This window comes from Gopherus evgoodei, chromosome 12, assembly GCF_007399415.2.
Source record: "Gopherus evgoodei ecotype Sinaloan lineage chromosome 12, rGopEvg1_v1.p, whole genome shotgun sequence".
Taxonomy (NCBI): domain Eukaryota; kingdom Metazoa; phylum Chordata; order Testudines; family Testudinidae; genus Gopherus; species Gopherus evgoodei.
In genome coordinates this window covers 35,928,651-35,942,172 of record NC_044333.1, presented here as the reverse complement: position 1 = coordinate 35,942,172, position 13,522 = coordinate 35,928,651, and the positions used below count along the sequence as shown (strand labels likewise).

The 13,522-nt window shown below is 42.6% G+C and overlaps 1 protein-coding gene across 6 annotated transcripts in view; it reads right to left on the bottom strand.

Annotated features, from left to right (window-relative positions):
• Positions 1-714: 714 nt before the first annotated feature.
• The window catches only part of CRISPLD2 (cysteine rich secretory protein LCCL domain containing 2), a 53,229-nt gene continuing 40,421 nt past the window's right edge, over positions 715-13,522 (bottom strand). For all 6 annotated transcript variants that reach the window (XM_030581764.1, XM_030581762.1, XM_030581763.1 and 3 more), the window contains 2 exons: positions 7,988-8,121; positions 715-5,383 (listed from right to left, as the gene is read on the bottom strand). In XM_030581764.1, coding sequence (XP_030437624.1) covers positions 5,329-5,383; positions 7,988-8,121 — 189 coding nt within the window. In that variant the 3' untranslated portion in view covers positions 715-5,328. The remainder of the gene's footprint in view (positions 5,384-7,987; positions 8,122-13,522) is intronic.

Here is a 13,522-nt window from a genome sequence, read left to right as displayed (position 1 = left end):
TTCCAGTCTCCGTGACTCATGAGTAGCGCAGTTTACAATCATGGCCAGAGCAATCGCTGTCACAGGGACTAGGACCCTATGGGACCTGAGCTGATGGAGGACCGTTAGGGTCTGCACAGGTTGTGCAGTGTCTACGCTCACATTGTGTCGACTTAGGTAGCTCGACGATGGCTCCACACTATTAGGAAAGGTGGTTTTACTCTGTCGCTCTAATGGGGCACTTATGTCAGATGGAGACAAATTTGAGTGTAGACATAAGTCAGCCTAATTTTGTAAGGTAGCCCAGACCTATATATAACCTATTGTTCAGTGTCTATTGTAGATCCATAGATTCCAAGGCCAGAATGGACCACTGTGATCTAGTTTGACCTCCTGTATGACATAGGCCATAGAACTTCCCCAAAATAATAGATTCCCCTCTGTGCCCAGTCTACAGAAGATGTGAGTCCATTACAACCCCAGCTACAGAGCCCGGTCCCTTAGTTAAAGCTGTAGAGATTTACGTTTTCAGCTTTGGAAGTCCCTGATTCAATCCACGGTATGTCGGCCAAGATGGCCGTTGGCACATTTGCACAGCACCAAGCACCTTGGGATCTCAGTTGGGGAGGCCAGGTGCTAATGTATTATAAATAAATAAATAAAATCGGTAGCTCAGCTCAGCCTCCCAAATTAAGCCACTGAAAAATTAAACATTAAATACAAGGGGTTGTCATCTGTTTTTTGCATGGGTTTTATTTCACAATTCAGAAAACAAAGATATTTTACAGTTCTGCATTTAGAAAAATGATAATTTTATAAACAAAAATGCGGCCCCATAAAGATCATGTGAAGGTAAAACCCATTTACACTAAAACTTTTGTACACAGGAAGCAGTAAAAACAAAAACCCGTTTTTCATAGAAAAAAGGCAAATACATAAACTGCAGGCTGAGGCAGCCTATAGTCAATAGCTATTCAAATCAATCGCTGCTTCAAAGCCAGGTAAGAGCAACAGAAATGCAGTTGTTAGGGAGGGGTTTCAAATGATCTAATTCCCAACTTCAATTGCCGTAAAATCTTGGTGTGATACTAAAATAAAAACCCAAGTGACTCCTCTTATGTTTTAGTGGGTTTTTTCCCCTCTTTGCTGTTCTCCCATATCCACACACCGCATAGTGAAAAAAATCAAAATGGGGCCAAATTCGGATACACGAACTTATACTCAGTACAGTAGCACCTTACCATGTTAATGTGTCACAACCCAGTGGCTGCCTCCCTCAGGGAGAACCCCCCGGGGAGGCAAATCAGCATTGTATGTTACTAACGCTGTTGCGAGCATCGCAAGCCATTTTGGGAAGGGTTAAAGGTTTGCCTGTGGAGTGGAAGATTCCTTTGCAGGTTGTGAGAGGCCGAAAGGGGCGGCAGGGAGAAGAAAATGGGTTAACTCAACACCTCAGCTCAGCCTGAAAATAAGATGCGGGCTCCAGTCCAAGGTCATATTGCTCGAACAGACTATGTAGCCAAAAAACCTGCAACCATATCTGCTTCTTACCCAACCCCAGCCAACTGTGGGAAAAGGGGGGGTCAGCTAGATAGGGGATTGCAAAACTGGTGAAACGATAAAGGCCAGCAAGGAGGAAAACAGAAGCCCACGTCCCTGAAGCCAGTGTGTTTTGGGAAAGCTGAGGAGGCCACAGAAAGCCAGTCTGAAGTGATACAAAAAGCAATGGGGATAAAGGTCCCTAAACAAAACACCCCCCAAAAACCCGAGGACTTAAAACCCTCCTAAGAGCTAAAGCAAATCAAAAATCAACAGTGGACCCTGAGCGACCTGTGCACAGGACAGAATTCTCGTCCACTCTTTCCCCTCTTCTTCTTACGTTACACTCAGGATTGACCAGCTGTGGGTTGTGTAAATGTGAGTATGAAAATGGATTAGGGCACAGGCACTAACGTGTTTTTCCTTCCTCTGAGTAACGTGGGGAGCCCCCAACACTCACTGCTGTTATTCTATTAATAAAGTTTTAAAACTTAGACCCTGGGTGTGCTCCTTCATCTCCTCCCCTAACAATCCTACAGCCTCAGACAGATTGGTAACAAAAATCTGTCTCAAATGGTACCATTGACTTTGGGTACTCTGCCCTAGATTGCTTCCAATGCACATTAACTCCAGTGGGACTACTCGTGGGGCCCTGATTCAGGAAAGTGCCCTTATTTAGAACAGCAATTCAGTAACTCTGACCAAAGAAACTTCTTATGCTCTCTGGACATCCAGCATGTGGAACCAGATTCTTTTCAGTGACAATTGTGTGACATGATGTTTCTCGTTGATTTTACTGGGGTTGAAATTAAACTTATTTGCCAGCAATGAAAACCTCTGAGGCTTCAATTCAGTGAGGTGCTTAGCTACTGGATCCCTAATGCCTGTTGATCTCAGTGTAGTTAGACACCTAAATACCTTTAAAAATCTGACCCCCTTGACATCAGTGAAGCTACTCACATGCTTAAAGTGTGGCACGTTCTTAAGTACCTTGCTGAATAGATGCCTAAATCAGGGCATTTGATAACATAAAGACAAGGAGACACTGCCTCTGAAAGCTCTATTGGAACATATTAGACTGAGAAATGCTTTGGTAAGACAGATGTAAAATCAGTATATAATTGGCTAAAACAGAGCCTGTTCCACCTAAATATGGGCAGCTGGTATATACAATTGAACACAACTAAAGATATGCCTTAATAATGCCATGCAGGATGTGACCCTTCCTAAATATGGTTCAGATATTATTTAACTAATAGCACCCAGAACTTCAAAGAATGATTGTTCACTGAAGTCCTGATTTCTCTGTTGTACAGCATGTATAACACTAACCAGAGACACAGACGTACACTAATACCGGTTTCTGAAAATCCAGATTGTTTGGCTGAAGATAATTCAAGCTATAGAATGGATGATATAATTTATTTTATATTCACAACTTCACTTTTTATGTTTTGCATTTTCCTCTTTTGTAAGAAAGTCAATTGAATTTGTATATATACTTCTTGGTGATTCTCAGATTTTCCTGCTATTCCAGGCCAGATTTCTGTCCATCCTTCTACAAGATGACTGATTCTCACGGCCAGGGCAATGACGGAAAGATTGATCCTACTTTGACTGGGATGTACAATAGAACTAAACGTGAGCCCAATCCAACACCCATGAATTCAATGGAAAGGCTGCCACTGACTTCAGTGGACATTTGATTGATCCTTATTACATTTTCCATTTCTAGCCTCAGCTATTGAAGGTGTAACTCCTATTTGGCCTTTGAAGGCCACAGAATCATACTACGAAATTTGGTGGGATTAGAGTAGCCTGTTTCCAATCTTACTATTCATAATAGGCAAAACAAGGAATCTGACTTATCTCATGGCCAAGATTTTAGTCACTTCCGAACAGGTACTTTTTAAAGACACATTCCAGCTATTTGTCACAGAAATTTACCTTGAAAATGTAACTGGTTTTCCTTACTACAAAGCAAACAACATATCTTAAAAGACAACATTAAATAAATAAAAGAATAGGTGTTTACCAGAGCCATTCCAAAAGTAGGTTTGCCGTGTGTAACTTCTCAAAAACGTGCAAACCTGCTCAGTTATGAAAGGTCTCTTTTTAAACTCAGATTTTGCAAAGAAAGGAAACCTCAGTTATGAAACAAAGGGACTGACATGTAATTTCCTTGCTAATTTCATGGAGTTTAAAAATTAAATAAGTACTTATCCATATAATGCTATTGGTCCACGTTTTGGAATAGGTTTATAGCTGGTTTTCCTATCCCTCTAGTTCAATGTAAACATAGCTTGGACCTTGGAAGGCTATGGAAAGGCATGAAACATCTGCCAGATAGAGTGGTTAAATAATTGTAACAGTAAGTGAAATATTCCTCATATGTCACATACTACAACTGAGTTACTGAGTGAAGGGATACCTACCCTTTTACATCAACCAAAGAGTTAAAGGTTATGTTGCCTTCTCAGGGTTAATGTAAGTTATTAAGTTAAGATGCTTAGACCAATTCTAATAACTCTCTAAAAGTTGAGAGTTCATACTAGGCTGATTTTGTGGCTAGTTTTAATTCCCTCTAAACCATTCTATGCAATGTATTTAAACAGCTGGTCATAGCAGAATGACTCAAATTATTAAATATAAATTCATTAGAAGACATACAAGTTTTTAAAACCCAACACTTTGGATTCCAGATGCTCACAGACACAGCAATCATGTTAGAAGCTAAGATCACTATATGGTATTGATTGTATGCAAGCAAACAATCCAGCCCCATTCCGTATATTTAAAGCCTCAGAACTGTACAAAAAACATCAGAAAGATAAAGTGAACACACTTTATATAGATGCACCCATTTCTAAAAAAAAATAAGTAACTTTTTATCACTGCTTAACTACTACAGACAAAACCAGCACTGCTGTATAGAACAATAAATTGCATTTAACTGTAAATTAAAAAAAAAAAAAAAGGTGTGTAGCATAATACAGAGATGTGCCAGGACAGGAGCTCTAATTCCACAACTTCTCATAGGTAACTCAAATTCCTAACTATCTGATAATGTTTGGCCAGCAAACATCAACACCGTATGTGTGGTTGGCTGGGATTCTTGTTTCTCAGCGGCGGGGATCTTCACCACTTTTCTTACTTTCACCACATTTTCCAGACAACCTCATCTCCAGGAGTCCTTCAGGCAAGCCACGAGACCTCTGACAGCATGTTACATCATGACATCACTTGCCCTAATGCAATATGCCACAGACCTCACTCAACGTTTCCTACGCACATGTGATCTGATAAGGAAAACAAAGGTTTTGCTCTTAAACAGAAAAGCCAACCCTGTCATACAAACAGTTCCAAAGAAGTTGTATGCCTCACCCCACAAAAGGAGCAGCTTTAAAACTATTTTTTTAAAGGGCCCACCATCCGCACTACATATTCCATCTTGCCAACATGTGTTGGTACTTCCATTGGGGTAGGTACTTCAAGACCTAAAACACTATCTGTGGACCAGCCGGGGGTTCCGATACTTGTAAATTAATCCACACTCGAGCTGTTCAGCACACCTCTTTTGGAATTTGAAGTTACAACAGTCTGAATGCCCTAGAATTTGTAAAAAAAATAAAATAAAAAAAAATAAAAAATACTGAGCTGGTGCAGATGTGACGTGGACAGTTGAGTCAGAACCGTTTTTCCCTGAAAGAAATTGGCAAGGAGAATGTGTTCAGAGCAGATGCCATGAAATGAATGTTGCTGTCCCTCAAGATCAGTGGATTGTTCTCCAGAAGAAACTTGCCAGGGAATTTACTGCTTCACGGAAAAAATTCGGAAAGCCATCCCTTCACTGGGACTCTTCAAGCTGAAAAAGAACAATCACTATGAACCTTAGGGAGATGCACCAGCTCCCCACATAGTCATGGCAGTAAGGAAATCAGTTGTTTCAATTATTCATTTGATTCAAATGCATCTTTATTTGCACATCTGCATTCTGAATTTCTGAAGCACCTGAGCTTCCATTACTCCCAGTTCAGGAGTTTCCATTACCACACTGAGCCCTGATGCTTGTTGTTTTTTTTTGTTTTTTTTCACGGAAAGGCACTAATGTATAGCCGGTGAAACTTAAGAGTGCACTGAAAAGCTGTTACCTACCCGACCACCTCCCACGTGATTCTATACAGGAGAACAGTGAGCCGTCACTACAACAAGGGAGTCAGTGCCAGTGACAAGGAGGCCATGAGTACCACACCAAAAGCAAAAGCATAAAAGTTGAGGGGCATCTATAAGCACGGACTCCATGGGTGTTCAAGGGCTGAAGCACCCACGGGAAAAAAAATAGGGGGTGCTTGGCACCCACAAGCCATGGCTGTTTGGCGGCAGTGCCAATCAGCTGTTCATTGGGGCAACCGATCAGCTGTTTGGTGGCTGGCAGGAAGTGCTTGGGGGAGAGCAGAGAGCAGTAAGTGGCAGGAAGGCGGGCCTCAGGGGATGGGGTGGAGTGGGGGCAGGGCGAGAGCAGGGTCTTGGGGGGGCGGAACAGGGACAGGAAGAGACAGAGCCAGGTGGGGCCTTGGGGGAAGGGGTGGAGCCTCAGGGCAGGAGCGGAGGTGGAGTACCCACTGGGAAAAATAAAAGCAGCTGGGTCTCTGGAGACAGTCTGAGCTCTAGAGGCCTCTCTTTTCACTAATTCCTGATGTAAACTGTCTTGGGAAATATTTCTCAGTCCAGCACCCCTGCGGGAAGGTGGGCTGGGGGGGAGAGAGAGAGAAATCTGGACACTGTATTTCCTCCTACTCATTCCTGCTGACAGGGCTGAGCAAGAGATACTTGTCTTGCTGGACTGGTGGAATTAACCCAATAACTTCTTTCTTGTATGTTAATTACACTGTGTGTTCCAAGGAACTGTTAGGAAAAACATAACAGTGGCAGTTTCCAGTCCACTGCCAATTCCAATTTTTTTAAAAAAGAGGGTTTTTTCCTGGTAAATGCACTTTGCACCTCACACATACAAGAGATAGCAACCCTACAGATTTCCCATCAGTACAGTTCCCAAACGCTATCTGCTAACCAGAGGCAACTTAGCTGAGTCTCATTCTCCTCTCCCCTTGAGCCAAACTGTGACCGTTTTCAGACTCTGAATTTAAGTGAGATTATTAAGTCTGTTGGGTTGCATTTTCAGAGTGCTGCACATGCAAAATGTGTGCCTAAATTCAAGTGCGTTTCACATACAACTGCACCAATTGTACATTCAATAGACCAGTCAGGCACATAACGGGGCATTAAAGCCTGCAGTCGCTTGCTCCATCAGAGTAGGAGGGTGGACAATGTAGGTCTGCAAAAAAGCAAGATCTGAAAATCTCCACCTTTTTGAATTGAGTTCTTCTTTTGTGTGTTAAGGATTTAATGTATTCACCATTGACAAGTGGCTGAGCGAACATCTTGAGGGGGCGTGTCCATGTGCAAATTGAAACAAACAAAATGTTTGCACAGTGTAACTGCAAAAAATGTGATGCAGAATGATAAGTGTACCCAAACTGAGCCCTGGATAGCTCACCAGCCTTGTTTTAAGATGATGCCAGCTTTATTCCATGCATCTCAACTACTCTGTAGTAGATTTGAAGGCATGAAAGTCTGTAGCATGCGCATGCATGCTCTCTTCTCACACACACACACACACACACACACACACACACACACACACACACACACACACACACACACAATATAGTGCCAAGTTGGACCATCCCCAACCCCCCAAAAAAGAATCAGGAATTGTACCTTCATGTGACAACCCACTATTCAGAAGCACTGTTTTATCCTCTCAAGAGAGGATGCTGGCATGTTGATTGATTTAGAATGCTTTCTACAAGAACAGAGAAATCACTTCTAATCAACAGATTCAGGCCACTGTCAGAAGAGAGGATATTGGACTGAAAGACCCATGGGTCTGACCCAGCATGGCCATTCTCATGTTATGCTATTAAATATATTAGACTTCCCAGTACTCAGCAGTGGAATTCCCAAGTGAAAGCCACAAAGCTGACTGTCTGATGAAAGATGCAGACCATGTGTTTATCTTTTCAGTGGTGTTAATTTGCCAAAATGTTTTAGGATAAAACTCATGTGAAACTGCTCCCCTAACATTAATTAATAATGACTTTGCTAAAAACCAGAGTAAATTTTAAAGGGCTGTATACCCAGTGAAATTTATTAACAGTGTATTCACATTTTGACTAGTTTAAACTCATTTGTAAACGAAGGACAAGCTTAACAGTATTACATCCTTAATATACAGAGTCCAAGAGTAATGCATTCAGTTGCAAAAGGCAAAGAAGGGATGACACATTATTTTGGTCGTTTCCTTCTCTGAGCTTACAGTGACATGTTAGAATCACTTAGCTTGTATATTCAATTCCTATCATCCACATTTTCACAAATTGATCACAAAAAAGGAAAGTGACCCTACCTCTCAGATTGGACGCCATTCTTCAAAGAGCCAATGTAGTTTTTCTTCTTGTCCACAGGCATTACATCCACATAACCGCCAGTCTCATCTTTAATGACTCCAGCGTGCACGGCTGTCTTGCAGATACTGGAACTCTGAAAGATCATAAAATAAATGGATTTAGCTGAGGCTCCAAGACCTTTTTCTGATGACTAGGAAAATGAGGAAGAACGAAGAAAGACTTATGTGAAGGAGAGACGTATGGGAAGGTTGTTTGTCTTCCAGCCTGAGCAATGAGAAAGGACTCTACAGATCACAGAATCATAGAGATGTAGAGCTAGAAGGGACCTCGAGAAGTCATCCAGCCCAGCCTTCTGTCTGAGGCAGGACCAAATAAACCTAGATGAGCTCTTGCAGATGTCGCATGGTCCCTGCCACTAATTGCAAATGGTGAGAATTCAGCATAGCTGGCACAGGGAGGTGTAATGACTGCCCTATGGAGGCTAAGCAGCATTACCACTACTTCTCTCTGTGCACCTGTGTCAACGGGTTGGTCTAACAGCCCATTGGTCACAACAGGAACTCTGCCAAGAGGAGAATGATTGAATCAATGGATTTATCAGCCAGCCAGGCCCTGTCTACATTAGTCAGTGCGCCCTCTTTTGGTGCTGCAATGGCACATCTTGTCCTCCTCAACCCTGCCTTTGTCCACATGAGAGGGTGTGGCCACTTTGCATTGTCTGCAAGGTAGCAGAGGTTCTGCAATTGTTTGCTGGTGGGAAACAGCAGAGATCCTTGGTGAATTTGGCCTAAAGAAATAAATGATCATTTAACTTGAGACGTGTTAGGTCCCATCTTTCCAAAAACTAAGATGAGCTTCTTTCATCATGATCTGGTTTTCAGAGGTGCCGAGAACCCACCGCTCCTATGACTACACCAAGTGTAGCAGGCAATCATGAAAATGGGCCTGCAATCTCTGTAGTGCATGCTTCTGTTTTTTATTTTGTTTTGTTTGCCGCAGGAACAGAACCTACCAGCAACTGATGATTAAGCTACAAAAACATTCAGGAAATAGAGAGGTAGCAGAGAACTCTAAGGCTCAATATGAACTTGGACGTGAACCTTCTGAAAGTTATACACTGCTAGTTAGAACAACAAAAATCAACTCTAGTAACAAGGATCGGAACAGGTGAAAATCCAAAATCCACAAACTTTTTGATCTTTAAAAAATCAAACTTCCACTGCAGAACCTGCAAAGCAATATCCCAGCAGCATCTGTGTACTATAGATCATGCTCACTCACTCTCCAAGGCCTTAAAAGGCAGGTTCCCCCCCATTTCCTATATATTTATCATTTTGGATTGCCTATCTCTTGGCAGCTTTTACAGTTTTAATTGCCAGTTTGGTTTTGCTTCTATATATGGGCAAGACAGCACAGGAACACTTTGTTTGGAAGATATGCCCTGAATTTGCTCTAGTATGCAATGGGAAATCTGTAAATCTAAAATTGGCTCATTAAACTGTCCTGAATGCACTGTCCAAGGCTATTTGTAACACTCTCCACTGGGACAAATCCTTAATGGTGTTCTTTCCAAGGCATTCCTTTCTTCCAGAACTTGTTGTTCTTCTGCCTGCTCATTGTTTGGCCATTCTGTTTTTTACATACCCCTTCCCCTATCAGCCTATTGGGTTCCTATCTTCTATCTTGCCAAGGAGTCTTTATCTTAATGAGTTGTCTGAAAAGTGCTCTGAAGATGGGAATTACTAGGAGGATGGAGGAGTTTTCTCCCAAAAGGTAGGGCCCTAGCACCTCAGGAATCGCACAGCAAAAGATACCACATAGCAGGTTCTCTGCTTCTGCCTCAGCCCCATTTTCTTGGGATGGATCCTAGTATCTCTGAAATGCTTCCCTCCCTGCAGAACTGGGATCTTGGGGGGGGGGGGGGTGAGGGGGGAGCGCCTGTCCGGCACCAGCTGCATCAAACTATTAATAATGAAATAGGCCTATGAACTAAGTCCTAGTCTACACTAAAAATGAGGTTGACCCAGCTAGATCACTCAGGGGTATGAAAAATCCACACCCCTGAGCAATTTAGTTAAGCTGACCAGACCCCACTGTAGACAGCACTAGGGAAAGAGAAAACTAGCTACTGCCTCTCGGGGAGGTGGATTACCTACGCCAACAGGAGAACCTGCCCCATTTGCATACGCAGCGTCTACACTGAAGTTGTGTCACTGTAGCAACCCAAGTGCAGACAAGCTGTAAGTCACCCATCAAGTCTCCATTTAGTGTGACTAGCCTGAAAACAAAGATGTGTCCCTCCTCAGGGGTTCGACAACATGCTGCAGTTTCCACTGGTGATAAAAATCGGCCTCGTTATGCAGGCTTCCTTCTTCAGGAAATCTCTCCCCAGCTAATTGCCTCACAAATGAGACTGCTGGAGGCTAAACTACCTTTATCTCACAACAGCAAGGAGACAATCTCTCTCTCTCATCTCCTCAGGGTTTCTGAACATGAATGGGACACACATTTCCCTTTCAAGCGCAAGTCTCACCATGAACCAAGCAAGACGGTTGCATGATTCGTTATGTATACATCTCCCAGTGCTCCTGTGTTTTGTAAAAGCTCTCACATAGCTTTGATAAAGATCCCTGCCTGATACACAGCCCACAGACTCAGAGACATTCCTTTCAGCATTAGCAACAGTGGAATTTGTCTTCACTGAATAAACAAAGGTGCAGAGGAGAACAGTCCAACTTTTTATTTTAACCGCTACAAAGAACCAGGCCAACATTTTCAAACCTGGGCACTTACATTTAAGATCCTACATCCACATTTAGGTGCCTAAAATAAAAGCAACCTGATTTCTAGCAGCACCACGCACCTGTAGCTCTCATTAACTTCAGTGAGAAATGGCCGCCTGCAAAACCAGGAATGAAATGGCAGATATTTCTAAAGGTAAAAACAAATAGGAGGAGGGAAAATCCCTGTGGGGCCTCTTTATCTACCATAAAGAAACAAATCCCTCTTAAAAACAATCTTTGGCAGGTTCACCTTGCAACTTATGCATAACATGTCCATCACCATAGAATATAGGCCAGCAACTGTTCCATTCTCCTCCCCCACAGCTAGTATTAACATTACTCTCCTTTCTCTGTCCCTCCATACAGTCTGGCCATTCGTTCGTGCAAGAGCCTTCTCCCTTGCACATCCTGCTGCCTGGAAGCATCTGTTTCTCTCTGCCTCATTTCAGATCTCAGCTGAAACACCTCTCTTCTGTGGTGTATTGAAACCTGTGTTAAAATTACAAGCTATCACCCTAAGTTCTAAGAGGGGTCCCTGGTTCTGCTTCCAGGCTAAGAGGCTGTGTAGGGAAGCCTGAAATCTGGCTCTTTCAGCAGTCAGTCTGATAAAGAGCCAGTCTGGAGCAAAGGTTGGTTGAGCTGTGCCTCTCTGCCTTAGAGGGCAGCCTGCTTTCTCTGTGTTTCTGGTTGTTGCTGTGTTAGGTTTCTGGATTCTAAGAAATAAAGTAGTGTTACCTTGCAACCCTCCAGGAACACAATAAATGAACAGGGCGGGGGGGGGGGAAAAGAGGGGATTCCTAACTCTCTGTGCGTATGCCATGAAAATAACACCTTCCTCTTTGGCTGTGCCAGTTCATTTCCTTCTCCCGCCAATATTATTTATCTCTGCATTTCTACTGCTTAACTCAACAAGGCCTTTTGGGACAGTTTGTATGAAAGCCATTCAAAAAGAAAGCACCGATAGAAACTGGAACAACTTGGAATGAAAAATAAGTGACGTTATTGCTGATAAAGAATGAAAAATCATCAATATTTTGGTTTGACACACTAAGGCTAAACCAATCAGAGAGTTTAAGGTCAGAAAGAATCACCAGATCATCTAGTCTGATCTCCTGTATATCACAGGCCATCAGCTCCACTCAGCACACACGCACTAAACCCAACAACCACCCCTCACAGCAAAGTCATTTTGTGGGGAGGGGTGGAAGGCTAAGTTAGCTTCAATAGAAAATGAGGCCACATTTCTGTCTCAGCCCATAACGATCCCCGTCTGAAACTTTTAACAGCAAACTTGGCTACTCAATCCGGTTTTAATCCAAACAATTATTTGGCTTCTCTCTCAGACGTGGAAAGAGTCAATGACGTCCATTTATTCTATTTCACTGGACAGTGATGTGTGCATTTCTTGTGATCTTTTCAAGATGAAATTTGATCATTGCTTATCCCAGCTTCAGTGTCCAAGATGCCCAGCCATCTGTCCCCCAAAACAGCAGGACTGTTAAACACAGCAGAAACAGATGGATTTTTTTTGAAGCAATGGAAAATGGAGTTTGTTGGCCACATGGCTCCTGCTGAAAGGGTATTGGCAGTTGCTCCACCATGTCCCCTGTATACCACTTGACTTTGCAAACCTAGTGTAAAGAAACTCTGACTTTTCTTAACCCTTCTGTTTCTTGGAAACTGGACTATTTTGGAGATGGGCCTGAGCTGTGAAGTTTGGAGCCATATCTAAACTTTTCCCTACAGCATGTGCTCTAATGCTCTGCCCACTTCAGTTTTAAAATGTCCAAAATACTAAGGTTTCCATTTTATCTCTGGAGAAACTAGTCCATTGTCCTGCTGAATCACCATGAAGGATTTCACCCTGGTTTGGTAATTAACACAACGCTGGCTATTTGCACATAATCCACCAGAGATGGTCAGAAGATAGCACCATTGCTTTGCAAAATATGCCAGCCTTTACACCTGTCTTTGCATTTGTGGGAGGCCCTCACTGGAAATTTTTTCAACGTCTGTAATGGAAGCCAGGATTGGTCCATCCAAGCTGTCTGTTGCCCATAAAAGATAGGGGTGAGAGAGCTCAGTTACACCTCTGCTGAGCTAAATCTCTCATATTGGAAAGACCCAAACAAAACTTGCAAGTCTAACAAAATGCAACATTAAAGTTAAAAATGCACCTTTTCCAGCTTTTGGTGCTTCATCCATTTAATGCACATGGCCATGTATTAAGATGCATCAATGCGTGGGCCTAACAAATCATTTTATGCCTGAAGCCAGGAAGGGGAGAGTTGTGCATGTTCTTCCATTTGTCTGTTTTTAACCACAGTCAGTGCCCTGCTTTCCTCAAGGTCATGGAGCATCTTTTTCTACATTGGAAATAACTTTTAGCAGAGCTGCAGAACATCTGGCTTTGATGACCTGCATTTGCCTTCTCCTCCTTCTACTTACTGTTTGCTTCCACAATTTATCATGCACATTTTAAGGATCTAGCAATTACACTTCAGCAACACATTAGAGGTCATTGGTCATGAGTACCTTGGCTTCTTTGTCTCTTTGGTTGGTTTCCAAAACTACATTGACCTCACTTCCTATAAACATACCTTTCCCAAGCCCTTGACATCACACAACCTAAAATAGCATCCTTATTTCTATGGGAAGAAAACAGAATCTTCTTTAAAACTGTTAAAATCCCATGATGGAGAGGCTATGGACTAACCAAAGTAGAACCAAGTACAGCCCAGATCCTCTCTT